At 41.9% G+C, this 15,362-nt stretch overlaps 1 protein-coding gene across 10 annotated transcripts in view; it reads left to right on the plus strand.

The window, feature by feature from the left end:
• The window catches only part of PTPRT (protein tyrosine phosphatase receptor type T), a 1,379,429-nt gene that overhangs the window by 1,292,787 nt on the left and 71,280 nt on the right, over positions 1 to 15,362 (plus strand). For all 10 annotated transcript variants that reach the window (XM_043980423.1, XM_043980419.1, XM_043980422.1 and 7 more), the window contains one exon: positions 13,484 to 13,560. In XM_043980423.1, coding sequence (XP_043836358.1) covers positions 13,484 to 13,560 — 77 coding nt within the window. The remainder of the gene's footprint in view (positions 1 to 13,483; positions 13,561 to 15,362) is intronic.

Raw genomic sequence — 15,362 nt, forward strand, 5'->3', positions numbered from 1 at the left:
CTACAGTTGATGGGGCTTTATGGCAAGCTGTATATAATACAGGCTGATCTATAACTTCAGCCTTCATCGGGATGATTTTCAACCCAGCATATTGTGCTAAGTCTGCAGTATGCACCTTAATCCAATATATGTCTTCTTGTGTGTCTGATTTTTGAGGCAGCAATCAAAATTCAGAAGATGTTGAATTAGCGGCTCCAGAATCATAAAAAAGGGTCTATGAAACTGGTCTGTTGATGTGTTGTGAAGTAGCACAAATCTAATGGGTGTGCAGCCTTAGCTACTGGGTGATAGTCTAAAGGAGGTGCATGCAAGACACAGCCACATAGGTAAAGATACTTGTGTGGAAGGTCAGCAAATGCCCAATTAAAGATCCACAATCTGAAAGTTAGGAGAGAGCACAAAAGGAATCTCATGCAATCCATATTTGAAACAGTGGTAGCAGGTGTTAGGCATCGAAGGCCTGATAGTCTAAAGGTCTAACAAATGGATAGTCTAGCAAATGTGTGTGTTCCCCCCCAACCCCTCAGGGAAATGAGGGTTAAGTGATTTTCCCAGGGTCACACAGCTAGTAAGTGTCAAGTGTCTGAGGCTAGATTTGAACTCAGGTCTTCCTGAATCCAGGGCTGGTGCTTTATCCACTGCACCACCTAGCTGCCCCTAGCAAATGTTATTGAAAGAAGGAGAAAGTGGCAAGTTGGGGAATTTGCATGGATATCTCACCTCTACCTATTTATTCTTTTCTTTCACTCATCTTTTCTGTTCATGCCAGAGAAGAGAAGAACAGTATTATTTTGGGAGGTTCCAGGAATGAGCTAGAGAAGTGAAACAAGCCTGGGAAGATTGAATAGAAAATAAGGAAGCTGAGGTTTACAGACTTCCAAGGCAGTCCTGATCTCTCAGTTCAGGCATACTGGCTGCCAATGGCACCACACACAAAATTGCTAAGTGTTTGGCAGGTGGAACAAGAGGGAGGAGGGCTGTGTTGCTTTCCTATCTTCTGATTCCTCCCATGGCTGGCCTCCTTTGAGCACTCTGGACCAGGACTAAGCAAATTTTGAGAACTGTGTGTTGAGTGAGTTCTTTGAAAGAGACAGAGCTAAATCACTTTCAGCTAAGCTGCATTGCACCACTATTAAATTCATGCAGGTGTGGCATGTAGTAGAGAGAATGGATCGTATCACAGGTAGTTATAGATTGCTGCTTAATAAGGACCCTTTTCAGTTTTATTTGTCTTTGGAAGACAACTCCAACACAAGTTTGAGTTTCTAAACCTTCATGGAATTAGGAAAGGGCATGGCTATACTTCTAGGGTACCTGGGAGGACTTCCCTGATAGGAACATGCCAATTTTCACTTCCTTTAGATCTCCAGGTCCACAGAAATGTAAGCAAAGGAACCCTTTGTGGAACCATTTCCCCCTTCCTCCTGGGTATCACATGTATTGTAGATATGTTTACCTCCCACTGGCTAGGGATGAGTCATTTATCTTTAGGTGAGCCTAATCTCTGATATAACATATGTCTGAGATTTCATCCCATTGAACATCTGGAGGGGTTTCTTGACATGGTGCCTACTGTTCTTGCTTCTCAGATGCTCAATGTCCTCATGCTGCCTTCTGCATGTCCAAAGTTCCCTGCTCTATCAAAATTTGTACCATATCCCAAAAAATTTTCTGTTCCTCAGTCATATTGCCCATTCTAGTGCTGCTGTCCCATTTACTTATTGATCTTATCATCCCATCAAAATAACCCTTGCTAAGGTATGAAAGAGGGGGACATTTGTATTTTCACAGAGGAAAATGCTAACTCTTTTTTTTTGCAGGGGCAATGGGGGGTTAAGTGACTTGCCCAGGGTCACACAGCTAGTAAGTTTCAAGTATCTGAGGCCGGATTTGAACTCAAGGTCCTCCTGAATCCAGGGCTGGTGCTTTATCCACTGTGCACCTAGCCACCCCCCTAAAATGCTAACTCTTAAAAGCTACAATGTGGAGCATGGGAAAGGTACTTCTTGAACATGATCATAACTAAGGTGGTACAACTGGTACTTTGTTTTAAGCACCAGTGGGGGTGCTGTTTCTTACTCTGGGAAGAAGGTATTACTTCATCTCTACTTCAGTCTAGAGATGACATCCCAACACATTCTGAACCTATGCCTGCCTATAGCCCTACAGGGTTTGGAAGTAAAAGAAGTGGCAGGGCATAATGAGTCAGGGTATCTGAGGGGAGGAGGGAGGAGAAGAGGAGGAAGAAAAGGGCTAGCCCTTCTCCTGCTGATATTTCATACATGATTATTGTCTTTCCTGTAATTTATCTTTCTTTCCTCCACCTTTGAAACCTATTTCCTCTGTTATATCTCCTCACATTCTCAATCCCTATCCAGCTCAGCCCTAGCCTTCCCCCATCCCTATCTTCTTCTCTCTTTCCACTGTGCCTCTAGAACCCATCTAGAACTCTTCTTCATCCTAAATACCTTGCTCTCACATTTCTTCCATGTTCTGGTTCTCATTAAAACTTAGCTTTTTTTCCTGAAGTCATCCTGTCTCTCAGTACCTTTTCCAAATCTGCTTGTTTTTCTCTTATACTGCAGATGCCTCATTCCCTGATTCCTGCTTCTGCGATTATACCCTCTATCCCTTTGCCTCCAACATTCCGCAATAGCCTTTTGCATTTAAAATTCACTCCATCCTGGTCATATGCTTATCTGTGGACCTCCTGTCCTCCTTCCTCCCCAATAACTTCAATATCTCAATCACCATCTTCTCCACCCTAAACTCTGTCCCCTTCAAATACCATAGCTTCAATCTCCTTAATTTTCATGATCTGTCTCTAGTCTACCTCAACCATAGGTGGGAGTGATCATGCCTTAGACACCCATCTTTATTACTGCTCCACTGAATATGTCCCTGGTTCCAGATTTCCTAATTATGGCTGTGTTTGAAAGCAGGGGTTTCCCATGCTGTGTATCTCCTCTCACTATTCTTCTCACTTCAGACAGGCCCTCTAATCTGGTCTCTCGGAGAACAAAGTACGTGGTGGTTTCCCCATTACCATCACACCCCCTTTTTTTATGATTCTGGAGCTGCTAATTCAACATCTCCTGAATTTTGATTGCTGCCTCAAAAATCAGACACACAGGAAGCACCTTTATAAGCAAAACCCTCAGAGTTCAGGAAAAGCAAAAAGTCACTGATTTGGGGAGAAACTAGGGGTAGGCCCAGTAGAATATGGCAGTGCCTTTTATATTCAGCTTCAAGAAGAGAGAGTAGCCACTGGTTCAGCAAAGAATGAATGCAAGAGACAAAGAAAGCTATAGAAAAGTATTGGAATGGAAATTAAGCAGAATGGGGGGGGGGGGGAGGGTGAATGTTGCACAGAGCAATGGAAAGTGTTCACAAACCTTGTATTTTTATGCCCCAAAGGTGAAGCCTGCCTGGGTGTGATAAATACAAATACATTAGGAGTCAGAAAGAACCAATGTGATTAAAATCCTCAGGCAACAGAGAAAGTGAGTGAGAATAAGAGGCCAAGGACACAACATCAGGTCCAGGTGAGGACAGAGAAGATTAAGGAAGGAAGAAAAGAATAAGTGGAAAGAAAAAAGAGAGAGAAGGGAAAAGCAACATTTTTTCTTTTTTTTAAATGAAAAGATAGAAAACCTTTTGCTAAATAACAGAATTTCTTTTGGATCTATATTTGGCACTTAGAAAAGGAAACAATGGCCTTCTAGTAAGAGAAAGGAAAGCAACTGACAAAAAATAAAAAGAATGAAAAGAATCACCAGTGAATTCCTTGCCTTGGTGTTTATAACACAGCCTGGGGCAGATACTCTCACAAGCAGGAAATTCAAGAGAAAGAAAAGTGTAGAAATCATGAAGCATGAGTCATGTAGGTGATAAAGTAATTGGTGTGTCAGAAAACCATAGCAGGGAGGGAATTTATGATTTCTTCTTTTGCACCAGGACCCCCCCCACCACTCCCTAAACAGTAAGAGGAGAGTTTTGCCCTGCCTCCTTCTGGGCTCCTTTCCAGAACCCAGAGCATCCTTGTCTTGAGGGTAGAGTAGTTCTTCTATCAATAAGGTCAGAGAAATAGAATCAGAGGGAGATAGAAGGAAGGGAGCTATACACTCCATCGTTGCATAGGAACTGCCAACTTAAGTAGCAGGTATACAGGTATGAGAAGCATACTGCTCAACAGTCTGTGTTATAAGGGCTTTAATTGCTGCCTCAAGGAAAGAACTGAAAGTAGTTTAAATAGATTTTCTGGCCCTGGTGACTGGCTAAATGGTTCTAGGAGAGCTAGAAGATGGTGCAGCAGTGACGCATTTCATAGGTGACACTGGACCAGAGTCAAAAGATTCAGGGTGGGCTTCCACATTCATGATGGCATCAGGTTCATGCTCCATAATCACCTGTTCTTTTGTGAATTTGTGTGACTCTTCTAGGTCTCTTTTGTGGGTTTTCAATGTGAGGAAGTAAATCTTGTTGCATATTATCTGGGAGAGATGAAATTTCTGGAGAGAGGGGCACTGATTTTTGTTGAGCTATTACAAGAGTTCTCTATAAACACAATCTGGATTGGTTAGATAAGTGTTCTGGAAACCCAAATATACTGCAGAGCGGTAAAATATTTAAATTCTCTACTGCCGATGACTCCACTTCCCATAGACTCAACATGGTGGCACTCAGCAGTGGGTGAGAGAACTGAGGAGAAAAAAGGAAGCTAGGAAGAGAAGAGCAGAGGTTGGAGAGAAGAGACAGAAGAAAAAGGGAGAGGGTTTTTATGCTTATATGATTTAAGAAGTAAGAACCTTATAATTTTGTTGACCAATAAAAATTTGATGTGCCAAGATCTGGCCCTAGGCTCTTCTGGATAAGATGTGCCCTGAACTCTCTGGGGAGTGTCTTCTCACAAACTTCCTCCATCCAATGGCCTCTGAAGCTTCAGGGCAGATTTAGGGATGATTTAGAGAATCTGCTACCAGAAGACTCAACTCCCTCAGCACAGGACTGTACTAGACTTCATGGGCCCTAAGAGAAGATGAATTGTCCCTGTTCTGTCTGGGATAAACTTGAGGAGTAGCTTCTTAGTCAAGGGAGTGGGGAGCCCAGTTTCTATTTTGTGAGCTGGAGAATCAGGCAAAGCATTTTCAAGGTTTATAAAAATGCTGCTCTATTCAATGCGTCTTGGTAAAAAAGATAAAGTTTTAAAAGTCTTATTCTTTATTAATATCCCCGCCCTACTCTTCCCATCCAAGGAAAATAGGTGTTTAAAATATCTCCATCACTGATTTGTTTATTCAACAATTACTGATTATTCACTTGCTGTGTACTAGACACTCTGCAATGTGTTGGAAATACAAAAACAATAACAAAACTGGCCCGGTCCTCAAGGAGCTAATATTCTATTTGGTTATAGGTAGTTACAAGGTATACACAAAAATATTGAGGGAAGGTATTAACAAGTGGAAGAGTGAGGAGAGAACTCTGGGAGAAGAGGAAGCTGAGACTTAAAGGAAACCAGGAGTTATAAAATGTGGCAGCTAAGAGGAAGGAAGTGGATTCCAGGAATTAGGTCGGCCTGTGCAAAGGCACAGAAACAGGAGGTAAGATGGTATGTGCAGGGAATAGAAAGTAGCCCAGTTTAACTGGTATGTAGAGTACATGAGGACAAGTCATGTGTAATCTACATGGATAGTTAGGCTGGAATTAGATAATGGAAGGTTTTAAAGGCTAAACAGAAGAGTTTGGTTTGATTTTTTTTTAACATATGGTAAAAGAGCTATTGGACATTCTTGGCCAGAAAAGTAACATGGTCAGACTTGTGCTTTAGGGATATGATTTTGGAAGTATTTTGGAAGATGGGTTAGAGAAGGGAAGTCTGAAGACAAGAAGACCACTTTTGACAATATTCTATTGGCAGTAGTCCAGGTGAGAGGTGATAAGGACTTGGGTTAGGGCAGCAGCCATCTGAGTGCAAGGAAATAAGAGATGGAAGAGTTTGGGTGGAGGTTTTGAGGCAGCATCTACAGGATCCAGAAAGCAGCCAAAGTTGGTCCCCTTAAGTCATTGCTCCCAGAGGAATGTCCACTATCTATATAAAATCCAATCCTTGACTCTGAGGTCACATTGTATTTTAAGTTGCTCTGTGGACTAAGGCTAGATGGTGGGTCATTATCCAAGATGATTGGGAACAGCTAGGTGGCCCAGTGCATAAAGCACCAGCCCTGGATTCAGGAGGACCTGAGTTCAAATCCAGCTTCAGATGCTTGACATTTACTAGCTGTGTGACCCTGGGCAAATCACTTAACCCTCATTATACCAGGGGGGAAAAAAGAAGAAAAAAAAATAAGCATATTATCCAGGAGGATTTATCTCCAAAGTAGATTGCCTAGTAGGAGACAACTGGTCATGGCACCCAGGATCTTAAGGGAAAAGAAAATGAGACAAGGTCTTGAACCCTAGCCCATCCCCTTGAGGAGAAGCCATTTGAAAAGAATACAGTCAGTAGCAATGGCTGATAGTGCCCTTCCTATGAGATATAAAGATATAGAACAGCATAATAGTAATTGAAAGCATTTGGAAGGACTTATAATATAGAAGACACTTAGAATACACTCTCTGGGTTATCCGTTGGAGCATGAAGAAGAAGAGGAGGAGGAGGAAGATTGATAGTGATGACAGTGGTGGGGATGATTATAATTACATTGATGGTACTGTGTGGACCTTTACCTTCTACTAGGTATCCAAGCAATCTCCATGGAATTACCTGTCTTCTTTCAATTCACTCTTGTATGATGAGAGCATTAACATTTCTAATACTTCTAGGAAATGATTTTTCAGCTACACAATTCATTGTAATGAACCAAATCTCTTTCTCTGAGAAATAATATCTTTTTATCTTTCTTATTGCCCAATGGACAGAAAGAAGGAACTGATCAAATATCTTGTCCAAATGATATTCCCTACAAAGTTTCCCTCTCATATGTGCTTCTCCACTTTAGGGATGTTGGAGTGGCTGGTTTATTATGTAAACCTTCATTTGTTGCAAAGTTGGTGGTTGAATAGGGAATGGAAGTGCTCTACAGAAACAAGGATTGCAGTGATTTATGTTTACAAAAACGCTTTCCTTAGATGACCCTGGAAGTGAAAATGTTTCTTCTTACAAGGCTCTGGACCTTAGAACCCCACCTATTCCAACCCCTATTTGAACAGACATAGACATCCCTTCTACCCCATGCCAAACAGATGCTTATCCAACTTCTGTTTGAAAATTTCCAGTGACCAGGAAATTCACTACCTCCTGAGGCAATCCATTCCACTTTTGGACAGTAAATGTTATGAAATTAGTCCTTTGCCCGTCTCTTGACAGAGAGGTAGATGATGGATGCAGGAGGCAGAATAAGACATAGATTTTCAGAGATGAACAATGTGGGAATTTGTTTTGCCTGACTATACATATTAGTCACAAGGGGTTTTGTTCTCTTTTATTGTCAATATGGGTGGGAAAGGAAATAAATTTTGATAAATGAAAAAATAAAATTAATTTTGGAAAAAAAGGTGGTTCCTTACATAAAGCCTAAACCTGATGCTCTACAATTCAACTCAATTCAACTACACAACCTTTTGTTAAGTGCCATCCCCTACTCAAGGCCCTGGAATACAAAGATAACAAGACTCATTTTCTGACTTCAAAGAGCTTACATTCTATTGAGTGAGAAGGGACAGCAAGTAACTTGTTCACAAATAACTACAACAGAAGGTAGATTATTGATGGAGACAAAGGACAAATACAGACAGAAAATAATCTTGATAAATATGAGAAGGGAAAGAGCATAAATTTGAGCTGAGGGAATCAGTCATCGAAAGTTCCATGGAGGAGGAAACCCAAGCTGATCTTGGAATAGAAGGAATAGCAGGGGGCAGCTAGGTAGCACAGTGGATAGAGCACCAGCTCCGGATTCAGGAAGACCTGAGTTCAAATCTGGCCTCAGACACATGACACTTACTAGCTGTGTGATCCTGGGCAAGTAACTTAACCTTCATTGCCTCACCAAAAAGAGAGAGAGAGAGAGAGAGAGAGAGAGAGAGAGAGAGAGAGAGAGAGAGAGAGAGAGAGAGAGAGAGAGAGAGAGAAATAGCAAAAACCTTCTGATTGCTCTCCCTGAATTGAGACTATATTTCTTCTTCACACAGCTGTCAACCTGATATTCCTAAAACATAGATTGGATCATTCCCTGTTGAAAAAACTCCAATGAGTCTATTTCCTCTAGCATTTATCTTTCCCTCTTGATTACATCCCATTCCTCCTTACAGATTCCATATTCCAGCCAAACTGACATACTACTGTTCCCCATACACAGCATTCTAGACTCTCACCCCCTACCTCCCATTCAAGGCTCAGCCAAATTACCACCTTCTGCAAAAGACCTTTCTCATTTCTCTCCCTGTAATTAGGAAAATGTCTTTGGATTTATTCTGTACATGTTCTGGTTTTTTTGTTTTTTGTTTTTTTAATGGGTAGCTAGGTGGCACAGCACATCGATCTGCCAAACCTAGAGTCAGGAAGATTCATCTTCCTGAATTAAAATTTGGCTTCAGATACTTCTGGCTATGTCACCCTGGCAAGTCACTTCCTCAGTTCCCCATCTTTAAAATGAGCTGGAGAAGGAAATGACAACTGCTCCAGTATCTTTACCAAGAAACCCCCGAATGAAGTCACAGAGAGTCAGACATGACTAAATGCCTCAATAAAAACAATAAAAATTTTGCAGTTATCTCTGTTTATTTTGTTGCAGGAAGGTACTGTGCTTTGTTTCATTTTTATCTTCAGCATCTAGTTGCAGTGCTTGTTATATAAAAGATGCTTAACATTTTAAAAATTAGATTGAACATGAACTATGTCAGCTAGAAATAAGAACGCAGTATATTCTAAGCATGACATATATAAGTGTATGAATTCATGAGGTTGGAGGATAATATGTTGAGCTCAAGGATGACTATGGTATCTGAACTAGAATGTATGAAGGAGAATAATCAAAATGGGAAACCAGAAATCCCGTTGGAGAAGATCTGAAATGCCAGATGGAAGAGTTTCTATCTCATCCTCTAGCAATAGGGAGTCAGTGTAAGTTTTTGAGCAAGGATGTACCAGAGTTATGGCCTTAACTGGGGAAGATTATTTTGACAACTTTGTACAAATCAGACTGCAGAGGAGAGAGACTGGAGGCAGGAAGACTAATAAGAGTTATGACTGTAGCAAAGGTGAAAAAGGACAGAAAACTCAACCAGGTTGGTGGGCAACATGGACACGATCAAATGTGCAGCTTCCTACCCATTTTACAAATGAGACAGGTCACCATTTTATACATCAGGAAACTGAGTCTCTGAACATACAGCTAGGGCAGGGGACTAACAGTACCATTACCGAACTCCAAATCCAATGTTCTTTTGTTTTGTTTTGTTTTTTTAGTGAGGCAATTGGGGTTAAGTGACTTGCCCAGGGTCACAACAGCTAGTAAGTGTTAGAGTGTCTGAGGCCGGATTGAACTCAGATACTCCTGACTCCAGGGCCGGTGCTCTATCCACTGCTCCACCTAGCTGCCCCCCATTGTTCTTTTCACTAGCAAAGTCTGAGTACTTGTTCCATCCTCCCCAAGAAAACTGGCTACTCTATACTTGTCTATAAATTGATGATCTATTCTAGAGCCCTTACCTCCAGCATAGGTTTGATGACAGTAAAAGATAGATACTCCCATTTCTCTATCCCTTAGTTTTCAAGTGTTTTCCTCAGTGCAACTCATGGACTTGGGCATCTCCCATCTGATCCCCCCCTCCCTCCTGTTCTAGCTGGGCTCTGCCAGAAATATCCTCCTACATCCCATGTGTCTGTATCTAATCCTTGTCCCTCAGATCAGTAAATCTTTCTAGTGACGGGCCTGGAACAGACAGAGCCTCACTTTTTCTCATACATTTTCCTCCTCTTCTGGCAACTTCAACTCCTATGGGCTAATTTGTAAAAGAGCTTAGTGGTCTGAATTTCTGGTCCAAGAGTGACAGACATAGACTTGAACTGCAACTGGAAGAGACCTTGGAGAGTGAACCTTAAAGAGTCCAACTCACTTATTTTGTCTTTCGGGGAAATCACATTTACAAACATCTTCTTTTCACAGAATAGACATCAAATGGCTAGTGGAAGTGTAGAAAGCAATGAGATCAAGAGTCAGAAGCCTTGGGCTTGATTTCTGGCTCTGATACTTCCTAGCTGTAAAACCCTGGGAAAGTTTGCTTAATCTCCCTAAGTCTCAATTCTGTCATTTGTAAATGAGTCTAACACTTGTTCTACTCCTTCAATAGGACTGTTGTGAGGAATGAGTTTTGTAAACCTTCAAAGCACAGTAAAACATGGTATACCATGGTTAGTAGAAAATAGACTTGTCATAGGAAGGAGTCTGGTTCACCAGGAGCTCAAGTCACTTATACCCAAGCATGCCATCTATCTGGCTCAATGATAATCTTTTCAAAAGCATTCCCCTTTCTTCTTCCAGGAGGACTTATAACTTCCTCTCCCAAGATATGTCATCTGTTTTAATAACCCTTCACACCCACCCTTCCCCTATAGCTCCATAGTTGCTTTGTAAAATCATAAACTGGAAAGAATCTTTGAGTTCACTCAATCCACTTCATTTATTTTATAGGAGGGAAATTGAGATCAGTTTTCAAGTAGAAATGTCTTGCCCAAGGTCACAGAGCCATAGATGACAAAGGGCAAAATTCCAACCCATTGATGTGCTGGCAATAAACCAGATCTTTCCTGAGTTTTGCCATCATGAGTCTACTAAGAGAAGTTCTCATTCATTCCATTCACTCAGCAGGCATTTATTAAGTGCTTACTGTGTGCATACACTATAATGTGCAATTCTCTCAATGCAGGTGTTCAAGTTTATGCAGTCTGTTTTCCTATTGCCTAAATGCTAGAGCTTTTTGCTTCCACATGATTCTCTCTAGAACTTCCCTTCTTGTCTTGAATATCAAATGAGGGACACCAAATTAGTTTCTTTTCAAGCTTGCAGAATGTAGATAGCGTGTAATGAGCATTCTGGCGCTCTTTGTAAATTGCCTGGTATAACTCCTCATGTTGTCGACGCTTCCCTATCTTTCTCATGTGTATGTGTGTAAACATAATTTTTCATCCACCTAATTATATAAAGTTAGAAAAATAAGGGACAGGAACAATATGAGCATCTCCCATAAGTAAATAAATAAACTATAAAGATAATGCTACCCTTCCCTTTATAAAATCCTGGAGTGGGGATTTCAAATTGGATTCTGGCCCTTTAATGAAAGCTCCCAATCTCTCCTTGGTTCTGCTGTTGGAGGAATGTGCACTTGATGTGTTATAAGGGTCATCAGGGGAACTCTGAGGTTCTTATTTGCACCCAAGAGCTGATAATCCAGGTGTCACTGCTTCTCACCACCTGTTTTCTCACATCTAACTTATGTTAGAAGAAGTACATGAAGAACCTGGGTTTGGGTCCTTTGTTGAAACTCATAACATAGTTGGCCTGTGTCCCCATTGCTCTGTTTGGCATCATCCCCAGTCAATACAAAAATTGAAGGAGCTCTGGGAAGCTCCTTTTCCCACATCTATGTTTCCTGGAGGAGTGGTTTCTAAAAGGTATGCCATGAATTGGGTGCAATTTACACTTGGCAATTATGTACACATGTCCAAGTTTCCTTATTCTCCTCAGTATGTCCCCAGCAAAGATTACTACTGTGCTATGATCGAAAGAAGTTTGAAACATTTTTTTTTTAACCAGAACCACCTCATCTGGGCAAACCTTCCTGTAGCATCTCCTGCTCTCATTCACTCTCAATTGCCGTCACTGAAAAACTCTTACTAGGAAGGATGGGGAAATTAACATACCCCACTTTGTATGAAATACCAATCTGGATTTGAAATAGTCTTCAAATAAATCAGATATTCAGGCCAGGATCAAAGTTCCAACATTGCCATAGTATGAAAACATGAATCTGGAAAGGATGTTTGATGTTTTCATAATGGGGATCTCCCTGGACCCACAGCAGCAATAATGACCCATCTTTAATTTAGCAGATGAGCCCCAAGGAATTGCTTGAGAAACAGAGACATCGAGGGATTTGCCCTAGGTTACACAGCTAGCAAGTATCAAGATTAGGATCTGAATCCAAGTCTTCTTGATATAAATAGTATATATGGATGCACATAGAGTTTGGTTTGGTTTGAACACATCTGTGGTTTTCACTGGTACAGACATCTTTTCTGCAGCTTTATATAGTCTTAGACTGAGATTGTCAAGAACTTTGGGAGGCTGAATAAATTGCACAGAGCCATAGTCCGGTATGTGTGAGAGGCAGAATTCAAACATCAGTCTTCCTTATTCTGAAACCAGCTTTCTAGCCACTATATTACACTACCTCCCGTTATCATATTACAAAAAGTAATTAATACAGGATTTTACCATAGAAGAGTCTTGTAGATTCTCAAGACTGTTGGGACCACACTCTGAGAAGCACTGCCTTAAAATAAAACTAATGTTGCCATAGGGAATAGCTTTATGTAGAATGAATTTGGGAGCTAACCAGTCTTCCCAACCTCTCCATTTGACTTTTGGCTGTAACTACAATCCATTATAATGAACTCTAAGCGACTATCCAACTTCTTTTTACCAGATGGGTTTCTCCGCCCCCCCCACACACACACACAAGTGGACTTGCAGTTATTTTTATACCAAGATTTTGGATGAATGATCACTTTTAACATGAAGTCTTTGATCACTGGTGGATTTATTTTTATTATTACTTTGTGTCTGGTTATTTTGGTATTTATAACAATATTAACTCATGATAGATTATTTTAAATGCTCTAAGATGCATTCAGGAAAAATAAAAAATTATATAAAATACAGAAAAAAGTTTCCATTTAAAAAAAATTAATATAAAAGAGGCAATTTAGCCTAGTGCCAGACTTGGAATCAGAATGACCTAGATTCAAATCCTATTTCTGACACTTACCATATATATGATCATAGGAAAGTCACTTAACTTATCTGAGCCTCAGTTTTCTCATCTGTAAAATGGGTTAGGGGAGGAGTGATTGAATAGCCTTTAAGGTCCCTTCTAGTTCTAAATCTCTGATCCTATGAAAACGAAGCCTGCATATAGCCTAATATATGAGAGCAGTTCAGTCAAATTTTCTTTAGCCTCCCCTTTCACATCTCCTTCTATAAAGGCACAAAAATTGAGTGGCCTGTGAAGTCATGACTAATGAATTTCAACAGCTAGGCCCAAGCCCACAGGAGGCTAGCCACAGGCTAGAAAAGATCTTCTCCCTCCCCACTCTGGTCTTTCGGGGTGCAATGTGTGATTTCCTCCTCTCTTCTTCACTCTTAACTGAGAAAGGTCCATTTTCCTAAAACCCCCCTGACTTTTCTCCATTTCTTTTCAGATGACCACTCAAGAGTCAGACTGCTGATGCTGGATGGAGACCCACACTCAGACTACATTAATGCCAACTACATTGATGTAAGTGTCCATCATGGAACTGCTATGATGAGAATGGTATTTAATAGCCCATGATGCATTAACTTTTGGCCATAATGAGATCATTGCTCAGGAGCAGCACATTTCTTCCTGCACAAAGCATGCAATTCCTTTCTCCCCTCTACCTCCTTTACCTCAGCCGTAGATCTGCCATCAACTGTAGACCTGGGGCAATTGAGTTTGAGACCTTAGCTTCTCACTTTCATATTCTGGACCCATATATTTCTGTTAGAAATCTCCAAAGTCTAAATAACCTAGGGTGTCCCCATTCTCTGACTTAGCACTGCAAGAACAGAAATAGAAATAGTCCTTTATCCACATCTTGGTTTTCTTCATCAGAAAGATGAGGATAATGTGACAATATTTTGTGACAATAAATGAGTCAACTGAACAGGACTCCCCAAGTGATGGAACAAAGTAGATGTGCTTTTACTTAGGTAAAAGAAGAAGGCTTCATGAGAATTTCTGGTTTGAGTTAACTGAGGATTCACTTCAGCCAGTCAGCTAGGATTTAATAAGAGCCCCCTGTGAAGTTGTTCTTGTTGTAGTTGTTGAGTCATTTTAGTCATGTCTGACTCTTTGTGAGCCCATTTGGGGTTTTCTTGACAAAGATACTGGAATACTTTACCATTTCCTTCTCCAGGTCATTTTTATAGATGAGAAAACTAAGACAAACAGGGTTAAATGACTTGCCCAGGGTCACAAAGCTGGTAAGTGTTTGAGGCTGAATTTGAACTCAGGTCCTCCTGACTCTAGGCCCAGCCCTCCATCCACTATGACACCCAGCTACTTTCCCAGGTAAAGTGGCAAAGTACATATATCTTTCTTGGGTATGAGAAGAAAGGCCCCATAGGGAATTCTGGCTTGGGTCAACCTAACTTGATTTGGGAGTAGCTCTTCTTCCCTTCCCTTCCCTTCCCTTCCCTTCCCTTCCCTTCCCTTCCCTCCTCCTTCCCTTCCCTTCCCTTCCCTTCCCTTCCCTTCCCTTCCCTTCCCTTCCCTTCCTTCCTTCCCTTCCCCTTCCCTTCCCTTCCCTTCCCTTCCCTGTCCCTTCCCTCCCTTCCCCTTCCTTCCCTTCCCTTCCCTTCCCTTCCCTTCCCTTCCCTTCCCTTCCCTTCCCTTCCCTTCCCTTCCCTTCCTTCCCTTCCCTTCCCTTCCCTTCCCTTCCCTTCCCTTCCCTTCCCTTCCCTTCCCTTCCCTTCCCTTCCCTTCCCTTCCCTTCCCTTCCCTTCCCTTCCTTCCCTTCCTTCCCTTCCCTTCCCTTCCTTCCCTTCCCTTCCCTTCCCTTCCCTTCCCTTCCCTTCCCTTCCCTTCCCTTCCCTTCCCTTCCCTTCCCTTCCCTTCCCTTCCCTTCCTTCCCTTCCCTTCCCTTCCCTCCCTCCCTTCCCTTTCCCTTCCCTTTCCCTTCCCTTCCCTTCCCTTCCCTTCCCTTCCCTTCCCTTCCCTTCCCCTTCCCTTCCCTTCCCTTCCCTTCCCTTCCCTTCCCTTCCCTTCCCTTCCTTCCCTTCCCTTCCCTTCCCTTCCCTTCCCTTCCCTTCCCTTCCCTTCCCTTCCCTTCCCTTCCCTTCCCTTCCCTTCCCTTCCCTTCCCTTCCCTTCCCTTCCTTCCCTTCCCTTCCCTTCCTTCCCTCCTTCCTTCCCTTCCCTTCCTTCCCTTCCCTTCCCTTCCTTCCCTTCCCTTCCCTTCCCTTCCCTTCCCTTCCCTTCCCTTCCTTCCCTTCCCTTCCCTTCCCTTCCCTTCCCTTCCCTTCCCTTCCCTTCCCTTCCCTTCCCTTCCCATCCCTT

The sequence above is a fragment of the Dromiciops gliroides genome, chromosome 2 (genome assembly GCF_019393635.1).
Source record: "Dromiciops gliroides isolate mDroGli1 chromosome 2, mDroGli1.pri, whole genome shotgun sequence".
Lineage (NCBI taxonomy): Eukaryota > Metazoa > Chordata > Mammalia > Microbiotheria > Microbiotheriidae > Dromiciops > Dromiciops gliroides.